General features: G+C 37.4%; 1 protein-coding gene across 1 annotated transcript in view; it reads right to left on the bottom strand.

The window, feature by feature from the left end:
• LOC121867216 (probable 28S rRNA (cytosine-C(5))-methyltransferase) overlaps positions 1-24,131 on the bottom strand; it is a 40,463-nt gene extending 16,332 nt beyond the window's left edge. The window contains exons 1-3 of the mRNA XM_042367058.1: positions 23,900-24,131; positions 12,243-12,368; positions 4,841-5,108 (exon numbers count right to left, since the gene is read on the bottom strand). Coding sequence (XP_042222992.1) covers positions 4,841-5,108; positions 12,243-12,368; positions 23,900-23,996 — 491 coding nt within the window. The 5' untranslated portion in view covers positions 23,997-24,131. The remainder of the gene's footprint in view (positions 1-4,840; positions 5,109-12,242; positions 12,369-23,899) is intronic.
• Positions 24,132-26,022: the final 1,891 nt, after the last annotated feature.

Here is a 26,022-nt window from a genome sequence, read left to right as displayed (position 1 = left end):
AAAAGTAATGAATAATGAGGAATGGATACAGTACAGTGAAAGTAATAAATAATAAGGAATGGTTACAATGTGACTGAGCACTTACCTTTAATGTAGTCAGCTGAATGCACATGGGGCCCCCATAATTTTATAATTATACATGGAGACTACATTAACTGGAAACGTTTCGGTATAGAAAATGCGTGTCATTTGAAAAAAAAAAAAAAAAAATTTCTTTTAATAAAAAATCTGCGGTGGTCGTAAGTCCCGACGGTCGTAAGTCGTAGCAGTCGTAAGTCGGGGTCTGTCTGTACTGTACACTCCACAGCTGACCAACATGAACTAACACTGACTGTGACCGACATGTGTGACCCGTATACTGTAGTACAGAACATGTTTACACTGAGGTGGCTGTCAGTGGTCACATCCCATAGCAAAATGTGCATCACATATATTCAAAAATGTCTTTCATAATCAGAAATTTTACCAAACATTATGAAAATTTTAATACAGTATCATACATATTGTAATACTGTATCTCGAAATATCTCATTCAAAATTTTTACCAAATATTATAAACTTTGTAATATACCCCATACTGTATATTTCATAACAGCAAAACATAGCAAATTATGAGTGATTTTGAATTTGGGGGGTACGAATTATGGGGGTCTTACTGTATAGGAATACCTTGCTGTTCACAACCCACCTTATTCACAATTGATATTTTAACACCCCTATTCCATATTCACAAAGCATACCCAGCTTATTCGCAAATGAAAAATTATGTTCACTTACAGTAATATTTCAAACTAGGCAGGCTAGCCATAGCTCTCATATTCTGACATAAGGTCCACTTCACACACGGGCGTTTTTTTTTTCACGCGTATGGACCCACGCAGTTTAGAAACGAATTAAGTTCAATGGGTTAGAGTCCAGGCGTGAAAATTCAAGTGCGGGAGATGCTCACTCCACGCCCGTACCTTTACTTCCAAACCGTGGCGTAAAAAAATACGCCGAGAGCTCTAGAATTCTTCATATGACAAGCATGTTTTTCAACTCGTATTTTCGGGTAGATACACGTACAGTCGACCCTCGTTAATTCGGACCCCTTTAATTCGGATTTCGGATAATTCGGACAAAATCTGATATTTTTTTATTTATTTATTTTTTGTTAAGATTTGTAGGAATATTACCTACGCGGACCTTAAGCTAAAATGCTGGTCCACCCACTGCTGGGATAAAACATGTAACATCTCCACCACTAGTGTGGGGGGGGGGATGCAACTTTTAGCTTCAGACATGAAAAATATTTACCATTTACTGCCAGTAAACAGTGGAAACGTAAAATATGTACCAATTAGTAATGAAAAGTTGTGCAGTTCCTTCAGCAAATGAAGCTCACCAACTTACAATAGGCTGAATTACCTTACAACGTGTTTTCAGTAGTCTATGTTGAAGTTCTTAGCTCATATCATATACGGTATCACAGTTCTCATTGATCTACAAAAAATACCGGTAATAAAAACCTTTTCGATATTTCACGCTTAATATAATACCCGATAATCTACTTCAACCTCCTATTGTTTACAACGACGCATGACGCACCACCAGCTGTTGAGTATCAGCTAGACAGTACACGTGTTTTTTGAATCGTTTTCAGTTAAAAAACTGTTACATCACATGTATATTTTACCATAACTGTGCCTGAATGAATATATTCTCGGAAATAAATAGTAGTTTTGCTGGAACGTGATGTATTTTAATGTAAAATAGGATAAAATACATGACGAAAACAAAAGATTTTACCTAACCTTCCGATGTTCAAGAGAAGTTATTCGTTTTTTAAGAGTTTTTGGCTAAAATACTGTTATATTACAATGGTATTCTATTCATACTGTGCTTGATATAATGCATTCACGGAAATGTAATATTTTTGCTGAAATGACGTACGTATTACAGTGGAAAGTGGGATAAAACCGTGACGAAAACAATGACCTTCGCTTTCTTTCGTTCAAAAGATGTCACCGTAATCGCTTTTCGATTGGTTTTCAGTTAAAAATCTGTTGTATTACAATAATATTCTATCTTAATTGACTTGAATAAATACTACGATACCATATTTCTGAATCTTTTCATTAAAATCCATCCAAATCAATTTCCTTGTCATCGTCTGCAGCACCAAACAGCTTCTCCCAGTCCTCTCCTTGAACAGGGCTAGAGGGTACGTGTTTTCGAATCGTTTTCAGTTAAAAGACTGTTACTTCACACATATATTTTACCTAAACTGCGCCTGAATGAATATATTCTCGGAAATAAATAGTAGTTTTGCTGGAACGTGATGTATTTTAATGTAAAATAGGATAAAATACATGACGAAAACAAAAGATTTTACCTAACCTTCCGATGTTCAAGAGAAGTTACTCGTTTTTTTTAATAGTTTTCGGTTAAAATACTGTTTTATTACAATGATATTCTATTCATACTGTGCTTGATATAATACATTCACGGAAATGTAATATTTTTGCTGAAATTAAGTACGTATTACAGTGGAAAGTGTGATAAAATCGTGACGAAAACAATGACTTTGAAATATACAGTGACCCCTCGTTTAACGAACGCCTCGGTTAACGAACTGCCTTCCATAAGGATCTTCAATTCAGTTAACGAACAAAAATTCGGTTAACGAATTTCTTACGAACTGACCTCAACATGTTTTCGCTTGCACTGACCGGGCAACCAGCTTTAGTATCAGTCCGCCAATACATTAATCGGTTCTAGGGCTTAAATTCCTTACTATTTTAGTAAATATCAAGAAGTTTATACTATTCAATAATTTTAAAAGTTTAATATTCAATTTTTTAGTCATTTTAACAATTATTGAACATAATTGAAGGTAAAGTGACTAGTTTAATGCGCGGCATCCAGCCTCTTAACACACCAAACAGGCGTTAGTCTCTCTCTGTTTTCACTGGAGGTAACATCTTGCTTGAGACTCTCTTCAACTAAATGCTTTTTTTCTGTGTTTCCAAGCAAATTATTGGTCATTTTGAAATACAGTATATTTTACATATTGACAATATATAATGCAGTGCACTGTTGATTTAAAGAAAATAATCTTGAATTACACCAAGAGAGCTAAAATTTTATGGGTGAAATGGCGCCATGGGGTGACTTCTCTTCCACCCCAATGCCTTCTCTTCTTCCTTCTCCTCCACCCCCATTCTAAATCCCATCATCATCATCATCATCATCAGGAGCCTTCTACATACACACCTCAAAGTAAGTGAACTTTTCTACCATTTTTGTTGAATTTAGGAAATTTTCGGTGAGCTGGAGCCAATTACCCAAAAACCCATTGAAACAATGGTTTCGGTTAACGAACTTTTCGGTTAACGAACGACCTTCTGGAACGGATTGAGTTCGTTAACCGAGGGGTCACTGTAATGCAATATTAACCCCTAAATCGGTTAATTCGGGCAATCGGCTAAAACGGACACCCTTCCTCCCCTATTAGTCCGAATTAACGAGGGTCGACTGTACAGGTATTTTCTTTTTTTTGCTTTTTACTCTTACATGCATACACAATGTTAAAAAAATGGTTTATCATAAGGTAAAAAACAAATATTAATAAAACATTTGCTATGAGTGCAGAAGTCACCCTGATTGTGTGAGTAGGGAATGGTGTTGGAGATCTCAGCTGCTCCAGTCTCCCGTGCATAGTGAAACTATTGCTAACTGGCACTGTGGTATTTTTTTTATATTATTAAAGGGTATAATTTTTATTCCTCACACTTCATGGTATTACAGTGTACACATGACCCTGGTCCTTAATAGCCTCAGATAATGAGATGTATACTGTACTGTATATTGAAAAATATGTGGAGAAAGTTTCCGGCTGGCAATGTAACCTCCCCCATTAACATTAATTCTTACGGGGAAAATTTCCCCAATATTTGCAGTTTTGTTAACCACAATGACTTTTAGGAAAGCATCCCTTGCAATAATCAGGGTATTCCTGTACTGTAATTTACTACCTAACACATTGAAATCATTAATACCCCTGTACTATCTAGATGAAAATATGCAGATAAAATCATTAAGGCAAAGCTAAATGAGAGTTTATCACAACTGCCATTTGCATAGATGCTGGCTACATGGCCACAAGCCGCGCCAAAGCAATGCAGCCCAGCTGGAACGCTGCCTCTGCCAACCCTAAGCAATGGGGCTTCCACACTCTGCTCCCTCCTCCCTTATGTCTTAGATAGTTATTTCTTTTAGCTGTAGGATTGTATGTGCATGTAAAAGAGTAAAAAATATAGTGAAGAAATTTAAATTTATATACCCAAAATTACGAGTTGAAAAATAACCATACCCCCCGGGGCTCATATTGCTAACTCTTGCTGGTGCATGAAAAAATGTTTATGCCCCTTATGTTTTTTACTTTACTATTTTTTGGGGCACATTCTGTATGTAGGATTGTGTGTTCATGTAACTCAGTAAAAAAAATATGAAGAAAGTTTTCTATATCTACCTGAAATTATGAGTTAAAAAATAACCACAACATAGCTCTCGTTTCAGCCTGGTAGGGAGAGGGAGAGGGCGAGGGGGATGTGGCTAGCCCAGCTGATTCCTGGGGGCGCTTGATTTGAATTTTTGCTTGGCCAAAATTAGTATAAGTAGAAGTTTTTGTTAAAAGAAAAAAGAGGTGTTAATTTTGTATTTTGCAAGTTTGTTTAGTGAAGGATATCTGTATAGCTATCATACATTATACATAAAACTGCTTCCTAAAATCTATGCCAGGATATTAAGAAGTTAAGTTAATAAAATCTAAAATTTAAAATGTTTATCAATATCTTACATGTTTTCTTTCTCTTTTTTTTCTAGCTTCTTTGATGCTTCTTCAATATCATGATCATCGTCATCATCTTCGTCATCAGCACTGTCCTCCTCTGCATTGTCATTCTCACTCTCCTCTCCTTCACTGCCATCATCACTCTCTTCATTTTCAAACAGAGCAAACTTTGTCTTGCTCTGGGAGACCTGTTGAACATGCTTTTGAGTTGTGGGTTGTTCTTCCAACTCATCTGAACTGTCTTGGCCTTCTCCTTCACTGTCCAGTTCATCCACTACAACACAGAAGAGCAACATGAAGTATAAATCACCTAAGCACTCATAGGGGTTCATTGAAATCTGCAAATAAACCCTGAAAAAAATTATGTTTCCTCTGGGTAGAGATATTGTGGACACCCTGCTGAGCTATTTGAAATGTAAAACATTATTTCAATTATCTTATTAACTTTAGATTATCTACTGTATCTACTGTACTTCCCACCATATAAAAATGTCTCCAAAAACCATGTCAATACAGGTAAACCTCTATTTGCAATGGGGTTAGGTTCCTGTAAACCCCATCACTGGTCAAAATATTGCAAATCAGGCTCATTATAACATGGGGTTAAATGGGATAGGTTTCTGGCTAGTCAGACACCCATATGTATCACCGAAAAGAAAAATCCTAGAATACTACTAGCACTACAACACAAGTAAATAACTCACCACAACATTAAGAATAAGTTTAATCATGATCACATGTCCCCTTCAATGCTAAAGGGACTCTTAAGGTGCAGTGGACACGCCAAACTGAGTCCCACACAGACTTTGGGAGTTTGAAGAGTGGGGACTGGAGGTGTAGCCATTGTCCTGGCCTTAAAGATGGTGAGCAAAATGCTTGCCAGACATTTTCAAAGTTACACTGGTCACTTCAGTCATATAAGCACAATAATAATGTATAGGAACTCAATTCTTTTATGAAAAAACATAAGAAATGTTGAGATGGACGCATGGTAGGGGATCAGTGGGTCTCATGTTAGTGACCTGACCTGATCAATGTCAGGTGGGGGTAGGGTATTAGTGATCTCATGCAAAGTCAGGTCACCCATTGTCAGAGTGGGGGATTAATGGGTCTCATGACCGGAAGATGTCTTGAATAAAGATGAAAGCTAAGTAGCAAATATATTTATGGCTAGCAAAAAAGTGTATAGGCTTGTATTCACAGCATCTTCTCTAATGGTGTTTGAGAAATGAATTTGGTTTCATTGCATATATGGAGATGAGTTCCTGATAACATTACTTTGTACCAATGAGATATACACAGCATATTGTATATAGATTGATTGACTGACTGTTGTAATTACATCCCCGGCGACGCAACAGCGTAGGTCATATGTTGCCGAATTAAAACTAAGGCTTAAAAGACTAAAATAAAATAATGCAAGGTAAAAACAATAAATAACACAGAACTTTCACAAGTCCATTTAAACATTAATAAATAAAACTCAAAGCTTCTGTAGAAGGCCGGCTTCCTCCACAAAGGAGAAGACGTCCCCTCCCATGTTAACCACTCCTCCCCCCAGCACCAAAGAGAGATGGTAAGACCCATCTCCCCGGAACTGGGATAGGTGCTTACAACAAAGATTTCTGAGACTGGGGCATTCCACCAGCATGTGTCAAACAGTTAATGGGATCTGGCAGTCATTACAATGGGGAGAGGACGTCCTCTTCATTAAAAAACCATGAGTCAGCCGTGTGTGGCAAATGTGGAGGGGGGCCAAAGCAGTCTCTCAGCGGCGTGACAGTCCCTGATATTCCCAGGCACCCAATGCAAGGTGGATGTCACAAAGCTTGTTTGCTCCAACAGCATCCCACCTGTATTTCCCACTCAAGCGGATGGCAGTTCTTATTACTGGTTTCATATAAGAGGCAGGTAGAGGGGAATGAATTGCCATTGGGCAAGAAGCAGCTGCTTTCGCCACAGCATCAGCACACTCATTCCCCTTCCCTCCCACAAGGGCCGGAACCCAGCAAAAATTGACTTTCCAGCCCCAACGTTGGATGATAACTAACCACTGTAAAATATCAATAACTGCGGGATGTGGCAATGAGACATTAGCTAAGGCCTGGAGAGCACTACGAGAACCAATAAAAATTGTAAAATCATTATGAGGTTGGGTAAAAATAATCTTGAGGGCAAGTAAAATAACAAAAAGTTCTGCAGTATAAAAATAGATACCATAGTGGGGAGACTACTGCCCCGACAGAAATTAGGAAAGACCAGCCCAAAACCCACCCCTGCATCCGACTTAAGAGCAGTTGGTGTATACAGGAATAGTCCCTCTGTGGGAGGAGCCATGCTCTAAAAAAAGAGAATGGACAACACAGGGAGGTTGTAAGCCCTTCTTTCCGTTAAAATACTGACAAACTTGAACTTCAGGGAGAATCCACGGAGCGGCACGAGGGAACCGCATGGGGCATATCTGAACAGCAGGAAGACAAAGAATTCTCAGAACTTCCCATACCCTGGAGCCAAAAGTTTGTGAGAGGCTTGGATGCTGAGTGTAGTGTGGGGACACCGTCTATAAAGGCTACAGGTATTAAAAAGGACAGATTATTATAGAAACATATCTTTACTAATTAATGAATAACAAATAAACAATATTGTGTCATGAATAAGTAATATAGTAGAGTGAGTGGAAGAGGCAAGAGTCAGAAGTGGGAGGTGAACTTTTAAGCCTAAAACCAACTTCACCCTCAAACTCCTTATCGCCTTCTGCGTGGGAGGATGGGGAGGAGGAGGCGAGATGTTCACAGCCAGGCGGGGAGATTAATGCGTACGTAGTTGTCAGGGATTATAAAAGGCACAGAGTTTTAGTTTTTCGCTTATAAAATGTCACTGACTTAGCAAAATATAATTTGCATTGCTGAAATTCTTGCAAGATAGCGATTAATTTGAGCTTAAACGTACCATAGTTTGTACTAGACATAAAAATTTTAGTAATTAACTTAGTACATTTGAGTACAGGTTGTGATAATTTATGAGTTTGCTCAGTTGTGGTTGCAGTTGCAAAGCTTTGTGACATCACTTGTGTATAATGTGTCTCCATATGTCCTGGTTTATTCATTGATCAGTTGTCTAAGTGCAAAAGTAGCCAAATCGAACCATTATGTATCAATTAATTTTAAAATAGAAATTATAAAGTAAAATGTTACAAGACAATGGTTTAGTCATACTGTTAATGTGTGTGCTGTGTAATGCCTCGTACACACCAAGATACATTGTCTAGAAACAGTCGCGCAGCAATGTTTCTGGACTGTTACGAGACAATCTAGAAAAAGTCACGAGACAGTCCAGAAACACTTGGGAGACATGGCAACATTGTTTTAGGCTGTCTAGCAAATGTTGCAAAACAGTCCAGAAACAATCAATAAACTTTGTTGCTGGACTGTCTCGAGATTGTTTTGCAACAGTCACGAGACAGTCCAAAAACATTGTTGCACGTCCAGACCAAGCTAGAGCGTTGAACTGGCGGGAAGAGCAGTTGACGTCGGCATGTCGGTGGATGCAGAAGTGGCCGCTGCGACGGGTGCCCGTGTTGTTATTTCCTTAGAAGAATGAAGGCGGAGAGCAAGTTAAAGACCTAGACGATGGTGAATGAAGAAATTTTCCGGTGAAGGAACAACTTATGGAGAAAAACTAATGACAGACCTGAAACTAGAAAATGCAGCTGGATTTAGAAACTTTTTAAGAACAGCTTCAGATTTTGAAATATTACTGAAAATGGTTGGTCCCAAAATCACAAAAGCAAAATACAAACTATCAAGCCTCAATCCCTGCCAAAATACGCCTGGCAGTAACATTAAGGTATCTTACCAGTGGGGACTCATTTACAAGCCTGATGTATACCTTCAGTGTCAAAACAGCCAATATTTGATCTCATTGATGCCATGAAGGAATTTGTAAATTAAGTTTATTAAAATATTTGACATATTGTATTGTAAAGGGAGAAAATAATACTATAAATGAAATTGCATAAAAAATAAATAAATTGGAAAAATCCTTTATTGTGCCATGCACATATCAATTACATACACCTACCTAAAGTAATACTATTCGTTGTTTTTCTTTAAGTTTTGTCTCCTTTTCATTCATCTTTTGTCTTTCTCTTTCTGTGTAAAAAAAAAGGTTACTGGCAAAAGTAAGAATAATTATTTCATGCAAATAAAAAGTATGTAGAAAATTCACTACAAAACATCATCCGACTTCTCATTATTTCTGAATGGCGTCTTTCTTTTGTCCTCTTTTTTTTTTAGTCTGTGCATGTGACATCCCACAAAGAAGGAGTAGCATGTAGCATCTCAATTACAGAAAGTGTTGTTTCAGTTATCCACATGATGCTGAAAATACAAGATATCAACTACATGTAGTACTGTTTACAAAGCAAACAATAATGCATGTAGTTCTCAAGTGTCAGCAAACCCATCTCACAGATCACAAGCTGAACGTCAACTGATCCTCCGTGTTGCCAAATACATCCAGATTGAGCAACTTTGCATCGTGTTTCCCATATGGGATGGGAAACAGAAACATCCGAAATAGTGCTTCTGGCCTGTTGCAAGACAGTCGTGCAACAGTCCAGAAACATTGTTGTGCGACTGTTTCTGGATAAAGTACTGTACCTTGGTGTGTACAAGGTCCTGAGACAGTGTTCCTGGACTGTTGCGAGACACTCATGCAACACATTTGGATTTTTCTTACAGTCGCGCAACAGTCCTGAGACAATGTTGCGCAACAATGTATCTCAGTGCGTACGCGGCCTTAAGTGTATTGGCATGTCAACTCACCACCTGACTCCATCACCTAACCCTTCGCCTCGTTAACATAGCTCGGAATCCAGTGATTTATTACCGTATTATTTTACCTTTTTTGTATTGTACAGTAGGCTCTCGCCAATAACGACTTCTACAATAACGTTTTCGACAATAACGGTAAGTTACAATAGATACCCATTTTCGATAATAACGTAAGGATTCTCTTGAATAACGGAAATTTTGCGAGAAGCGTCCGAGCGCATCAATGATAGTGCTTGTTTGCCGCCATGTTGATGACGTAGTTGTCCGCTCTGCCTCACTCTCACACACGCTCAGTGGAATACAACACTGCGCCCACATGTGAGATTTTCGCCTCTATAATCAGTGGTTGTTAGGGTCGGTGATCAATAATGGCTTCCGCATTTTTGCCTGTGGGGGCTAGGGGAGGTGGTGGAGGGAGTGATTTGCCACCTGAATGCAGGGAACTTTTAAAGTGAGGAAATTGAACTGTCCTGAGTCTACAGTGCGAAATATTAAGAGGAACTTAGCAGAGACCAAGAAGAGTATTGCGCTGGCTAAAAATATTTCGGTAGCGATGGAAATGCGAGGCGGGCTATGAATGATAAAGGCAATAGAAACAGGTTGTTAGTGATAACAGAGCAAATTCTTGTGAAATGGTGAGCTTGTAGAATGAAAGACAGTGCAAGTGTTAGCGGCCCTCAGATACGGAACAATCATCACACCAAGCACCTCAAAAACTCCCCCAAGCTAAGTGTTATATTACTCAAACTCTTTATTTTGATGATTGAATAGCAATTATTTTTATTTCAACTAACAAAAAGTGTTAGGAGGGCTTCAAGGGGAAAAATGGGTGAAATTCTTGTGGCGGCGGCACCAATAAACCCTTTTTACATGCATTTTAATGTCACACAAATAACGTTTTCGCTAATAACGGTGTTTTTCAGGCACCTATTAAACGTTATTGGTGAGAGCCTACTGTATGTACATTTAAAGAAATATTTTATTTGCACAGTAATTATGAATAAACCCAGAGCAGAAAAATCCAGGATGTAAGGATGCAGCTAAACATGATGCAATCTTTCATAACGCCAGGAAATCTTGTCCTCAGGCCCTGAGCAGAAAGGTTTCAAGTGATTTTCTTGCAATTTTCTTAGATTTTCTGGTAATTGCGCATTATTTCATAATCTATATTTGCTCCCAGACCCAGAAAAAAATTTTGGGAGATTTTCCTTTTTCTTTTTTTTTTCAGAAAATGTTCCTCATTTTCAACCTGGGAATTTGTTCCCAAAACCAGAATTTAGGGATTTTTCTTGAGGAAAAAAATAGAACAAATTTCAATTCCGGCTAATGGAGATATTACTTATTTGTACTGTAATTTCAAAATTAACAAGTTAATTGGGGAATCTCACCAACTAACTGAGGGTTAGCAAGCTGAGGCAGCAGCCACCCAGCTCACTCAGTTAAGATCACTCAAAAAGAACACTCTAGGGGTAAAGTTTGATGTTCTAATGCTGTAGCCATAACCATATTATGCATTTGAAAGAGGAAAAACATATGCTACTGATAAACACAACAAATGTTACAAGTTGTCAGTGTCTGTCTCACTTCACTGATAATTTGGGAGTTTTTACAACTAAGTTCATGAAACCCCAATACTGTAAAATGTCTTGCTCAATGATAACTGTTCTTCTAGGAAGAAAACACCGTAGAACAATTAATCTAAAGTAACTTAAAATGTAAGGTGAGCTAAGCTTGGGGACCACTGACAAAGAAGCTAATACATGCTTTTGGGGAAACAAAAAAAATTTCCTTGTTAAACATTCACAGTTAAGATTGGGGTGTGTCAAGTATGGCAGGAAATACAGTAGCTACCCTGCACATTTTATCAAGTCATTTATATAAAGTGAAGGAAAAGGTAATTAAAGCAGTCACCTCATATGCAGTTTGGAAAAGATAAAAATTGCAAGTACAGTACCGTACAATGGAACCTCTAAAATTTGAACAGATTGGAAGATGGCTCCTCCTGAATTTTGAATTTTTCCAAATTTTGGAAAAAACCAACAGAAATGTGTACAGTGCATACAAGTACCATACATTATACAGTATAGCAGGAAAGCATGCCAACTTCAAATAACATAAGATGGTAATGAATGCAGTAGCTACAGTGTAGCTACTAAGTTATGAACATTAATGATGGATTCCTGTATAAATATACTACACTGTACTAAAACTGGTAAAAATATGTGTACATTTGATTTACCGGTACGCTTTGAACATTGCAGAAATCATGCAAATTTTAGTGTTCCTCAATCTTTGGACTTCCAAATTTCAGAGTTCCATCTGTGCAAGGTTGAGAGAAAGAGAGGGAAGCAAAAGTTATGAAGGATATGAGAAAGATGGTGATAACAAAACACATCTGACCTAAAAGTGAGGAGAAGCAAGATGCGAGCTGTCCACTCCACAACTGAGGGCTTAATAAGACACAGTTAAAGAAGATAAAATTCACTACCATAACCCTAAGGAGTTGTTACTTATACTGTATAGGCCCCAGGTCCTATACATGTTGTTCCTACACTACTCATAAATCATCTTACCTTCTTCCTGTAATGGCTGCAATTTTTTTAATTTCTTTGCTGGATTCTCATCTTTACTGTTATTCTTATTTGCTCGTTTTTGGGCTCGTACTCTCTGCCGCCTGCTCAGCTTCTTCTCTTCATCATCTGCCAAGGAAGAAAAAACATCACAAACTAGAATTTTGTTTTGTAATAAAAAAAATCATTAATAGCTGTATACAGTGGGGTATGCTATAACGAACGGTTTTACCTATAAAATTGAGAATGCTATAACGAACGAAACTCCTACAACGAACATTATTTAAAATTTTTTTTTTTTTTTTTACTAATTTATTGTTTTTTTATTACAAGTATTAATGATATTGGTTATTTCAGGGGTTTAGATGCATATTTATGCACTTTTTTACAATTTTTACAATTTTATATTATATTTTTCAGTGTTAAGTGGTTGCATTTGGGGGCCTGGAACGGATTAATCCTATTACGAACGAATGCTATAACGAACAAGGTTCTAGAACCAATTAGATTCGTTATAGCATACCCCACTGTAATTTGTAAATAGCCGACAAACAACGGTCAAGCACCTACATTTGTTTATTGTTGTTTCATATAATAATGCTGATCCAGTGTAAGAGAAAAGAAATTTGAAAAAAAAGAGCACTGCATATTTTTACTGTAACTCATGGTCATATTCAGCAGTATGAGAACCACCACAGAGAAAGGTTTTATAGGGGTGTCAAATAATGCATGCACTGTAGGTGGCCAACCTAGGCACATGTCACACTGCTTAAGAGGACATCAAATTATGGTCAGTAGAAATAATTATTTTCATATACTGTACTATACTTTACTTTCGCCTACAGTGGGATTTCAGTGACCTCTGTATGTATGTACAGGTGTCCCCTGGGTTACGAAAGGGTTCCATTCCTGAAAATCTTTCCGTATGCGAAACCTTTTTTCCCATCGACTCTCATTATAAAAAGTGAGATGCGTTCCTATGGACAATTTTTGCGGCCCAAAGATGTAATACAAGCACATACCCGGTATATGAATGAAAATAGACACATACAATGATTCATTCAAGATGTAACATGACAATAAATGCACACACTTGAATTTAACTCAGCAGAAACGATGTTGAGTGCTGCAGGAGGTAGGGAGGTGAGGTGGTGTGATCAAGTTACTGGGAGTTACCCTCTTTAAAACATAAAGTTTAAGGTCCAATTCAATTCTTTTACAAAATTATTTATCACCAATGCTTTCACTTGATGGTCTTCTTCCACTCTTGTTGAATAAGGGTACACACTAAACAGTAACACAGACACACAACTGAACACAAGCTGGGGAAAGAATCTAAACTGAGCAACACCATTGTTGTTATGACTGCTGGTAGTTGGAGAGGTGTGCCATCTGCCAACGGTCATGTACCTGTAGATACAAACTAGAAGAGAAATCACCCCATGCTTCATGCCGTCATTTCACCCATAAAATTTTAAGTTCACTAGGTGAAATTCAAGATTATTTTCTTTAAATCGACACTGCACTGCACTATATATTGTCAATATGTTAAATAAATTTCAGAAAGACCAATAATTGTACTGTAAAAACGTAAAAATAGTTTATGTTCAAGAGAGCCACAAGCAAGATGTTACCTCCACTGACCAGAGATACAAACTGACGCCTTGCTGGGCGAGTCAAGTGGCTGATTGGCGCACCAAAAACTAGTTTCCTGTACTGCAATTATGTTAAATAAGTGTTAAAATGACTAAAAAATTTAATATAAAACTTGGAAAATTATTTAATAGTACAACCTTCTTGATATTTACTCAAATGGGAACAAATTTAAGCCCTAGAACCAATTACTGTATTGGCGGACTAATATTCCAGCTGGTGAGCAAGCGAAAACATGTTGACATGATTTCGTAAGAATTTCGTTAACCGAATTGAAGATTCTTATGGAAGGTAATTAGTTAACCGAATTGAAGATTCTTATGGAAGGTAATTCGGTAACCGAAATTTTGTTAACCACGGCGTTCGTTAACCGAGGGATCACTGTGTGTGTGTGTGTGTGTGTGTGTGTGTGTGTGTGTGTGTGTGTGTGTGTGTGTGTGTGTGTGTGTGTGTGTGTGTGTGTGTGTGTGTGTGTGTGTGTGTGTGTGTGTGTGTGTGTGTGTGTGTGTGTGTGTGTGTGTGTGTGTGTGTGTGTGTGTGTGTGTGTGTGTGTGTGTGTGTGTGTGTGTGTGTGTGTGTGTGTGTGTGTGTGTGTGTGTGTGTGTGTGTGTGTGTGTGTGTGTGTGTGTGTGTGTGTGTGTGTGTGTGTGTGTGTGTGTGTGTGTGTGTGTGTGTGTGTGTGTGTGTGTGTGTGTGTGTGTGTGTGTGTGTGTGTGTGTGTGTGTGTGTGTGTGTGTGTGTGTGTGTGTGTGTGTGTGTGTGTGTGTGTGTGTGTGTGTGTGTGTGTGTGTGTGTGTGTGTGTGTGTGTGTGTGTGTGTGTGTGTGTGTGTGTGTGTGTGTGTGTGTGTGTGTGTGTGTGTGTGTGTGTGTGTGTGTGTGTGTGTGTGTGTGTGTGTGTGTGTGTGTGTGTGTGTGTGTGTGTGTGTGTGTGTGTGTGTGTGTGTGTGTGTGTGTGTGTGTGTGTGTGTGTGTGTGTGTGTGTGTGTGTGTGTGTGTGTGTGTGTGTGTGTGTGTGTGTGTGTGTGTGTGTGTGTGTGTGTGTGTGTGTGTGTGTGTGTGTGTGTGTGTGTGTGTGTGTGTGTGTGTGTGTGTGTGTGTGTGTGTGTGTGTGTGTGTGTGTGTGTGTGTGTGTGTGTGTGTGTGTGTGTGTGTGTGTGTGTGTGTGTGTGTGTGTGTGTGTGTGTGTGTGTGTGTGTGTGTGTGTGTGTGTGTGTGTGTGTGTGTGTGTGTGTGTGTGTATGGGGTGATATATATATATATATATATATATATATATATATATATATATATATATATATGGTATATGATTCATAGAAATACAGGAGGGTGAGACCAGGTCACAATGATCAGGTATAGGTAATGACCCTACTAATCTTTAAATAGCACACAATGGTTGAATCAAGGTCAGTAATCCACTCTCACCTGTATTAAACAACCTATATATGGAATTCTTTGAAAAAACTATTAAGTAATATTTTTACCTTCAGCAGTCTGGTTTAGATATGTTGATGATGTATTATGTCTCTGGCAATGTAATGAGGACCTACACCGCGTGAGGCCCCGCATTACACCATCTGTGAAATTACTGCCACTACGTGAGGCCCCCAACACCATCTGTGGCACCGTGGGCCCCTATTCACCATCTGTGAAGGAATTACTACACCACGTGAGGTCCCTCATAACACCATCTGTGAGGGAATTACTACACCACGTGAGGCCCCGCATAACACCATCTGTGAGGGAATTACTACACCATGTGAGGCCCCTCATAACACCATCTGTGAGGGAACTATTACACCACGTGAGGTCCCTCCTAACATCATCTGGGAGGGAGTTACTACACTACGTGTTTGCTGTTCAACACCTACAATAATCTGTATGTTCACTGTATGTTCCTTTACCTTTCTCTAATGAAGGCTTTTGTTAAACCACCAATGTATGTAATAAGTCATTTATGTCCAATGTATATTTTCAGCCTTCGGGCTGCAGAACTTTTTCAATAAACCGTTAATTATTATTATTATTATTATTAAAAGCTTTCCTGCCACAACTTAACAACTTAGCCCCCTCGATCAAATTCACTGTGGAATTAGAGCAAGACTGTAAATTGCCATTCCTAGACTGTCTGATACACAGAATAGGTAACACTTTTAAGTTCAGTATTTATAGAAAACCAACTAATGTGTGTTCATACATTCATTACTATTCTGCCCACCATAATAAAGTCAAACAGTCAGTATTTTCAACAATGTTTTTACGTGCCTTGAGAATTTGCAGTCCGGAATTCATTGATGAGGAATACAAATATATATATAGAACTGATCCCAAGCCCACCCATGACCATAAGAATATCTTAATATTACCATTTCACAAAAATTTCTCACACATTCCTTCACAACTAAAAACATGGAACGTCAATGTGGCATTTAAAAACTCATGCACTGTTAAACAAATGTTAATCAAGAACTCCCCCAACAACACAATTGGTTGCATTTATAAAGTTCCTTGCAAGGAATGTAATATGTTTTACTTAGGCCAGACAGGTAAAGATCTTGCAACTAGAATTAAACAACACAAATACAGTGTTAGGACAGGCCAGGAATCCAATGCTCTGTTTGTTCATTTGAGGGATAACAAGCATTGCATTGACTGGGATAATGCCTCCTCAATATTACCATGTAATTCAATTGATAGTAGGAACATCATAGAATCTAGTCTTATTAAACATACCGAAGCATTCAACATGAATTTGAGTAACAGCATGTACAAGCTGGACAATTTTGTAATTAAGAAGATTTGTAACCAGGTGAGAAGGCCGGGTCACCTGACCATCTGACCTGACCACCAACTGTTGTGTGCTATTTAAAGATTAGTAGGGTCATTACCTAATACCTGACCATTGTGGACCTGGTCTCACCCTCCTCTGTATATATACACCTTGGTTTGTATTTCTCTCTCTAGTCTGTACTCACCCCTGAAGATGTGAATTACACGAAAGCGCTTGGGAACTTCGTGTTTTCTTCTTTCCTTGTGGTTATCAGCATATACCTAGATCACGCGCACCTACAGTGATTTTGCATATATATATATATATATATATATATATATATATATATATATATATATATATATATATATATATATATATATATATATATATATATATATATATATATATATATATATATATATATATATATATATATATATATATATATATATATATATATATATATATATATATATATACACACAGTGACCCCTCGTTTAACGAACGCCTCGGTTAACGAAATTTCGGTTAACGAACCGCCTTCCATAAGGATTTTCAATTCGGTTAACGAACAAAAATTCGGTTAACGAATTTCTTACGAACCGACCTCAACATGTTTTCGCTTGCACTGACCGGGCAACCAGCTTTAGTATCAGTCCGCCAATACATTAATCGGTTCTAGGGCTTAAATTCCTTACTATTTTACTAAATATCAAGAAGTTTATACTATTCAATAATTTTAAAAGTTTAACATTCAATTTTTTAGTCATTTTAACAATTATTGAACATAATTGAAGGTAAAGTGACTAGTTTAATGCGCAGCATCCAGCCTCTTAACACAGCAAACAGGCGTTAGTCTCTCTCTGTTTTCACTGGAGGCAACATCTTGCTTGAGACTCTCTTAAACTAAATGCTTTTTTTCTGTTTCCAAGCAAATTATTGGTCATTTTGAAATATATTTTACATATTGACAATATATAATGCAGTGCAGTGTTGATTTAAAGAAAATAATCTTGAAATACACCAAGAGAACTAAAATTTTATGGGTGAAATGGTGCCATGGTGACTTCTCTTCCACCCCAATGACTTCTCTTCTTCCTTCTCCTCCACCCTCATTCTAATTCCCATCATCATCATCATCATCATCATCCAGGAGCCTTCTACATACACACCTCAAAGTAAGTGAACTTTTCTACCATTTTTGTTTAATTTAGGAAATTTTCGGTGAGCTGGAACCAATTACCAAAAAACCCATTGAAACAATGGTTTCGGTTAACGAACTTTTCGGTTAACGAACGACCTTCTGGAACGGATTGAGTTCGTTAAACGAGGGGTCACAGTATATATATATATATATATATATATATATATATATATATATATATATATATATATATATATATATGTATGTATGTATGTATGTATGTGTATGTATGTATGTATGTATGTATGTATGTATGTATGTATGTATGTATGTATGTATGTATGTATGTATGTATGTATGTATGTATGTATGTATGTATGTATGTATGTATGTATGTATGTATGTATGTATGTATATATATATATATATATATATATATATATATATATATATATATATATATATATATATATATATATATATATATATATATATATATTTCATTAGCCCAATAAAGCACGTGGACTTCTACATACAATCAACACCTCAACCCGCCAGGATTCAAACCCACGGCCCACGAGCCCATGACTGTGACCGGGTAACGCTAACCGCTGGACCACCAGGATACTAAAAGCAGTCCTAGACTTTGATATATTTCACACAAAGCCTGTTCAACGAGCTTAAGGCGCCGTGAACCTCTAATGGGGACTACCCGTATCACGTAGGTGGTCAGAGTAACGTTTTACCAAACGTTTCACGGCGCCTTAAGCTCGCGCCGCTTACACAACATGGCAGATGGCGGGAGGTTTGGATCCAAAAATGGCGCGGCTTGCCAGCTGCTCTCCGCGTAAAGGGGTACACGCACCGCGGAATGTGAGCATTCCGGTTTCGGCAGGGTACCGCGTAAACGTGGAAACGCGGAATGTGGGACCGCGTAAAGCGAGGGTTGACTGTATAAGTTTGAATTAGACCTATTCTTGGCATATACTGTAACTGCAGAACTTCCAAGCTGCAAAGCGGCATTCCTTTGATCATCTGATGTCATGTCCTTCGATAGTCATGTATCACAGTCAGGTTTTTCGGCAACTTTGTGATACGTGACTATCAAAGGACGTGATGTCGGATGATCATAGGGATGCCGCCTGGGTCACTGACCATGCTAATCTCTCGTTTTTGGAGGTCCACTAATCCTATGTGAGTGAGTTCAGTTTGAATATAAGTTCGGACTTCGTTTCATAGCTCCAGTTCCATTTCAGCTCTTGTCAAGTTCAGTTGCCACAATGAAAAGCAGTATCCCTTTGATCATCCGACATCACGTCCTTTGATAGTCGTGTATCACAGTTTCCTCCATGTCTATATTTTTAATATTTTAAATGTTTACAGCGTCCAGTTTATAAATTGAAACTGCCAAATCTATTAGCCTGAAATCTGTAAATTGCAATAAAGTTATTCTAAACCACATAGAGTGAAATATGTACTTGTAGTGCAATGTTTGTGTGATGGAATAAAATACTTAAGTAATGAGATGCAACTATTTTAAAACCTGCATTACATTTCCCTATTTCACTGCACTTTCCTACAAGATTTACATTATCTTTTTTTGTAATCATAGATAAAGCTAAAATGCATAGTATATATACTAATAGGTATGGATTATCCCTTGAATTGGGTGTAAGTAATCTTGGGTACGACTTATCTCATGAGTTGGATACAAGTTGTCTTGGGTATGAGATGACCCTAACCCAATTTACAGTACTTGTACCAATGTGTAAATTTTAACATGCACGCAACTGTCTAACTTAACTAATCTATAATTTACAGTAAATTTACATAGCAATTCTTAACAATTTAGTTGTACCAATGCATGTGTGTGCAACTGGCTATCTTAAACTAACCAAGTTACATAAAGGTGCTGGGCTTTGTTGGTTATGGGGTAGTTAGTCCCCTGAGTCCCCAGTTATTTGTCTGGGAATCCTCCAGAAGTCCTCTTCAACTATAAACCCAATCTCCTCCTAACACTTCATAATTCCCTAAAATTCACCCTGTATATGTCACATCATGTCCCGGCATGATATGGCGCAAAAAAGCTTAGTTCTGATATTACTCAAAATCTCGTGAGTTTACCTAAAATAAAAGAGTCCAGTTAAGATTCACTTTAGTTACACCAAAGAATTTCATATTTCTATTTTTATAAGGAGAAAGAGCCCCCCCCCCTCCCCAAAAATTATTCTATAGTTTTTGTTGCAAATTTAGTCTTCGAGTATTTTGTACTTTTCAATAGCACACAAGGAAAAATACAGTATTTGTCTTTCACTCATTCCCCTTTTATTGTTTTTGACTACCCTAAATGTTTTTTTTTAAGCTACAAATCAATATTTAGGAGTAACGTTTCTTGCGCAAATGCATAGTTTTTAATACATTTACCCTCAAAACATTAAGTATCTGTCATTGTTGGTGCATGTTGTCATCTACTCTGTTTGCAACCGACCCACTCTGTGTGAGCATAGTCACGTCCACAAAAAACGTAAAATTACACCATGACAATTCAAGAATGTTGCCTTCATTGGCTAAAATATTAAAAAAAAAAATTCCAGAGGAAATGCTACAGGATAAATTATTTTTAGTTGGCAACTACTAAATATTTACCTAAGATTCTTTGGTTGGTTATGATAGGTTCTAGTAAATGTTGCCGCTTTTAAAATAAAATACTTGGGTTAAGATTGGTTTTACTGATGTTCATATTTCCTACAGAAATAGTTAATATTTTGCTATTATGACTTAGATATAAGTTATGTTAACTTTTATCATTCTTGGATAGTCATTGTTTTGGAGGTAAAGTCGAAAGTTGAATTATTTACCGTAAATACTCCTCCGAAAAATCTGATAAGTAAATCTGTGGAAAATTAGCAAAATCAAACAACTCCTGGTGGTAGCAGTGTTCTCATACATTACCGTGGAGCCCCCCAGCTAGGAAGTTCGGTAAGGTTAGGTCAATTTTCTAGAAAAAAAAAAAGGCTGGTTTGGGACGGAAATGAATGTCAGATTTGGGCATTGCTTTAATTTCGGTCATCTGCGGAATCTTAGGAATTTAACTAGTGGGCCAGAAAGGGGGGTCGGGAGGGGCAGAACCTTCCCGGTTAGGTTAGCAGTATTTTTATAGTAGTTTACGGTACACAACATTCATTCCTCTAATCTTTTGTCATATTCGAAAAAGTCGTCTAATTTTAAGATAATTTTCTTCTACAGTATTACATTACCGTCGGAAAAGTATAATAACAGAGATAGCGCCTGCCAAATCTTTCTCTATTTAATTCCATCAATCTTCAGCCATTATCGCCTACCCAACATCCCACTCAGCCTGTTACCTTTATAAATCGCCATGCGCATACATTCCCGTACACGTCACGCAGCCAATCAAAAGAGTTCTTTTTTTTTTTGCCTCCAATTAAAATGATTTGTGGTTTCTGCTTTTAGAAATCGCAGTATTTTTTGCCCAATCAGATTCGATTGTGATTTTGGGCCTCAAGCTTCGAAATTCAAATTCATTTCCGACCATGGAAGCCTGCGATGGGTGTCACTTCAATTATATGAAGTTAATTGTGCGTTTTGGGGAAAAAAACGAACAAGCAATAATATTTTTTAGAGCTCATGGTGTTCTCCCGACCTCAGTAAAGATTCTAATATGGAATAAGGTGAGAAATAAGAGATTCCCTCATATGGTGAGTCTGGTTAAGTAAAAACACTTTGAGTTAGGTTAGGTCAGGTTGAGTTAGGTCAGATTATGTAATGTTGGGTTAGGTCAATGTTAGGTAAGGTTAAGTCATCCTAAAAAAGGTTAGGTTTATAACTTTTCAAGTGTTTTTGGGTGTATTTTGTATTCAAAGAGAGCTCAGGTTCTCAACTGGCTCAGCCATGTTAATATTGTTATTATTATCCACTCTGTATCTGTATTTTTTTCTGGCTAAATAAACTTACAATTCAATTCAATTCAATGATCTTTGTCAGAAAATGCTCCACCCAAAACCCCTATTCCAAACAGGTTTCCCTATCTTGTTGGGGGTAGAAGGGGGCAATATATCAAAATAGGCAATTTCCGATGGAAGTAAAGGTCAGAACCAATCAAAACACACAAAAAAATACACTAGAAATACATAGTTTCGACTTTCTTACAGAGTTGTGATCTACTATAAGTTTACCAGGTTAGATATAGTTCCTGGGTTCTGTGGCTAGGTTAGGTTACATTAGGTTGGTTAGGTTAGAGTAGGATAGGATATCTAAATACAGGGATGATCGAAACTAAAATTTTACCCAGAATCATTTGAAACCACCTATTTGGAAGTTGAAATTATGTTTTTCCAATGTGTTTTGAATTCTTCAATCATTCAAAACACATAAAACGATCAGAAAAACATAATTTCAACCTAACCTAACCTCTCCTATATTTCGCTTCATGACTGAAACAATAATAATACCTGGTCCTGATATATATATATATATATATATATATATATATATATATATATATATATATATATATATATATATATATATATATATATATATATATATATATATATATATATATATATATATATACATACATACATACACACACAGTGGGGTATGCTATAACGAACGGACCCTACTACGAATATTCCTATAACGAACGGTGTTACCTATAAAATTGATAATGCTATAACGAACGAAACTCCTACAACGGATATTATAATTTTTTTTTTTTTACCAATTTATTGTTTGTGTATTACAAGTATTAATGATATTCTTTATTTCAAAGGTTTAGATGCATATTTATGCACTTTTTTACAATTTTTACAATGTAATATTATATTTTTCAGTGTTAAGTGGTTGTATTTGGGGGCCTGGAATGGATTAATCCTATAACGAACGAATGCTATAACGAACAAGGTTCTAAAACCAATTAGATTCGTTATAGCATACCCCACTGTATATATATATATATATATATATATATATATATATATATATATATATATATATATATATATATATATATATATATATATATATATATATATATATATATATATATATATATACAGGTATATATATATCCTTTTTAGTAATTATTGACGGCTGACCCACGGGCTATTTAGCATAGTAAACGTTTATAAAAATGGGTAATTATTGACAACTGAGCAGGCCCTGATGGGGTCCGACTAATTACCCAAATGTACCCAAATGTAGCCGCAATGAAGTCAAATAATGGTCCTACATGAATAAATCGGACTGCCAATCACTTCTCGACAAGTATTTGGTGTCACAAAGTAAAAAAAAATGGAAAACGTAATTTAATCTGAGTTAATAGATCGCGTGCATGTACTGAGGGAGCGAGTAATTACCCAAATGTAGCCGCAATGAAGTCAACTGATGGTCCTACAAGAATAAATCGGACTGCCAATCACTTCTCGACTGGTATTTGGTGTCACGAAGTCACAAAAAATTGGTAAACTTAATTTAATCTGAGTTAATAGATCGAGTGCATGTACCTAACCTAACTCAGATTAAATTAAGTTTATAAATTTTTTGTGACTTTATGACACCAAATAATAATCGAGAAATGATTCACAGCCCGATTTACGCTTGTAGGACCATCATTTGACTTCATTGCGACTACATTTGGGTAAATACTCGCTCCCTCGGTACATGCACGCGATCTATTAACTCAGATTAAAGTAAGTTTTCCATTTTTTTTTTTACTTTGTGACACCAAATACTAGTTGAGAAGTGATTAGCAGTCCGATATATTCATGTAGGACCATTATTAGACTTAATTGCGGCTACATTTGGGTAATTAGTCGGACCGGGCCCTGATGTGGTAGGTGACCTGTGCCTGGGTGGGCTAACCCCTGTAAAAAAAAAAAAAAAATATGTACTTGATCCCAGAATCATTCTGAAAAAAAAACGTAGTACAGAATAAAACACTAGACAGTAACACTAAAATAATTAACCAATCAATGCATTACTGATAAACTAATCACTAAGCACCTGAGGTTTATGACAAAATATAAATGTATTAAGACTACAAAACTCTTTTGGAAGAGACTAGTTACCATTTGGTGCAGTAATAAAGACAGGGTTCTGCTGCTTCTTGGCCTTACGTCCAGGCCCCTTTTTCGCTTTCTCCTTGAAGTTTGCTTTCCTCCCCATCCTTCTCACACACTACCAACTAAAAACTTCTTAAATCTTTGCTTAAATATATAAAATCTGAACGACACACTACACCACACCACACCAGACGTTGTTGATGTCCCTCGTGGTACAGAACCAAGAAGGGTATATTGACATGAGACAAGAGGGGATACTCGTACTAACAACACGTGTGGAGTTATAATGGTTGAAGGGCAGGTAGCGCCACCATCACTGCCTCCAGTCTTATAAGAGAAAATAGTTATACAAGCGGTAACTATATTAGTATTAAAATTTTGATTTATTGATATTTAGTTAAATAATGCTCATTTAGTTCATTATATATAATAATGGGAAATGCGTGGATATAAATAATGGTGACGAATAAATTAATCCAAAAGTGGATAGTCCAAGAAACCCTTTAAAAGATTATTTTGGTCCACAGACGCGAAATTATCTTTTGCCATGTTAATGTAGAAATCAAATAAAAAAGAAAAAAATACTTATTTTATACTAAATTCTTAAAAGGATGAAGTGTGGAGGACTCAATAAGTTATGTAGAAATTCCATAATGATGGATGTTAAAAAGAGCCGATGTGGGTCGATGACCTGTGCCCGGGTGGGTTATTCCCCGTAAATAAAAAAACAATAATGGGCGTCGGTGGGTAGAACGGTACCGCTCTTGCCTCGCAAGCGAGATGTCACGGGAGATGTCACGGGTTCGATTCCCGGGTCGGTGGAAAGTTGTTCAGACACACTTCCCAGTCTCACTTGGTCCCTGTTCACCTAGCAGCAAAGTAGGTACCTGCTGTAAATCGAAAGTTGCGAATTCGTATTCAGGAACAAGTTGTTGGAGCTTCCAATAACTTGCTTAGATATAAACCCTTGATTCTTCAGGCTTCCACGCCCTTGACTCTTCAGGCTTCTATGCCCTTAACTCATGAGACATGAAGGCAAGCATGCTTCCCTGTTGGGCGCTGTAAAAGCTTCTGCTCTTCACCTTACACAGGGATGTAGGGGGGTGCCCAATAAAAAAAAATAATAAAATAAAACAATTCTGAGTTCTAAAATAAATAAAAAACTAGTTTGAGTTCAATCAATGCATTATAATTATTTGTAAATGATTGACTGCGAACACGTCTTTTCCATTCTAAAAAAAAATAGGAAATTGCATATTACGGTACAATATACGTGCACAATCAAGGAAAGTATAAGGAAAGTATATAGGAGGAAGTGCGTCTTAAAGCTACTTAATGTAGAACCCAATAGTGTGCACGCCTGGCCACTAGATAGCAGTAATTAAGTGGCGGGAAAAGTTGTGTCGGCTGTCTGATTTGACTGGCGGCAAAGACTATAAGGCCTGGCCGCTGGCGCTGGACCTAGTGATTGAGTCGAATGACATGACAGTGACACAAACATGGCGAAAAGGTAAGTAAGATCTTCACCGGTGTGTTGTGTGCGGCACAAATAAAAACAATAAAAGAGACTTGAGGTTTCATTACTTCTCAAAGGACAAGAAAAGGTGTGTATGTTGACAATGAACTGAAATTCTCGGGCCATTGCAAGAAGAAGGTAAATCGGGCAAACAAATTATTAGGTCTTATAAGAAGGTCGTTCAGATATCTAGACAGTCCGTCCTTCGTAACGATCTTCAAGAGTGAGGTGTTTTCTCGCCTGGAGTACTGTCACCCCATCTGGTCCCCAAGATATGCTGATTGAAAATGTCCAAAGGAGGGCCACCAGAGTAGTACCTGCACCTCGGCACCTCAGCTACCCTAAGAGATTAGAGCGCCTGAAATTGCCTAGCTTATTCTACAGACTGGCAAGGGGGACCTAATTGAGGTGTATAAACATCTCAAAGGGCACTACTCAGTCGATTGTCCTTACCTAGAGCTGGCAGATGCTCGCCTCACAAGGGGTCACAGCTCAAGGTTGAAGAAGTCGCAAGCCCAGGAAACTGTGAGGGGTAACTTTTTCGGAGTGAGAGTTGTGAACTCTTGGAACAATCTGCCAGAGAGTGTTGTGACGGCACCGAGTGTGAGCTCTT

The sequence above is a fragment of the Homarus americanus genome, unplaced genomic scaffold, assembly GCF_018991925.1.
Source record: "Homarus americanus isolate GMGI-L3 unplaced genomic scaffold, GMGI_Hamer_2.0 scaffold6317, whole genome shotgun sequence".
Taxonomy (NCBI): domain Eukaryota; kingdom Metazoa; phylum Arthropoda; class Malacostraca; order Decapoda; family Nephropidae; genus Homarus; species Homarus americanus.
This window is presented reverse-complemented; position numbering and strand designations above follow the sequence as displayed.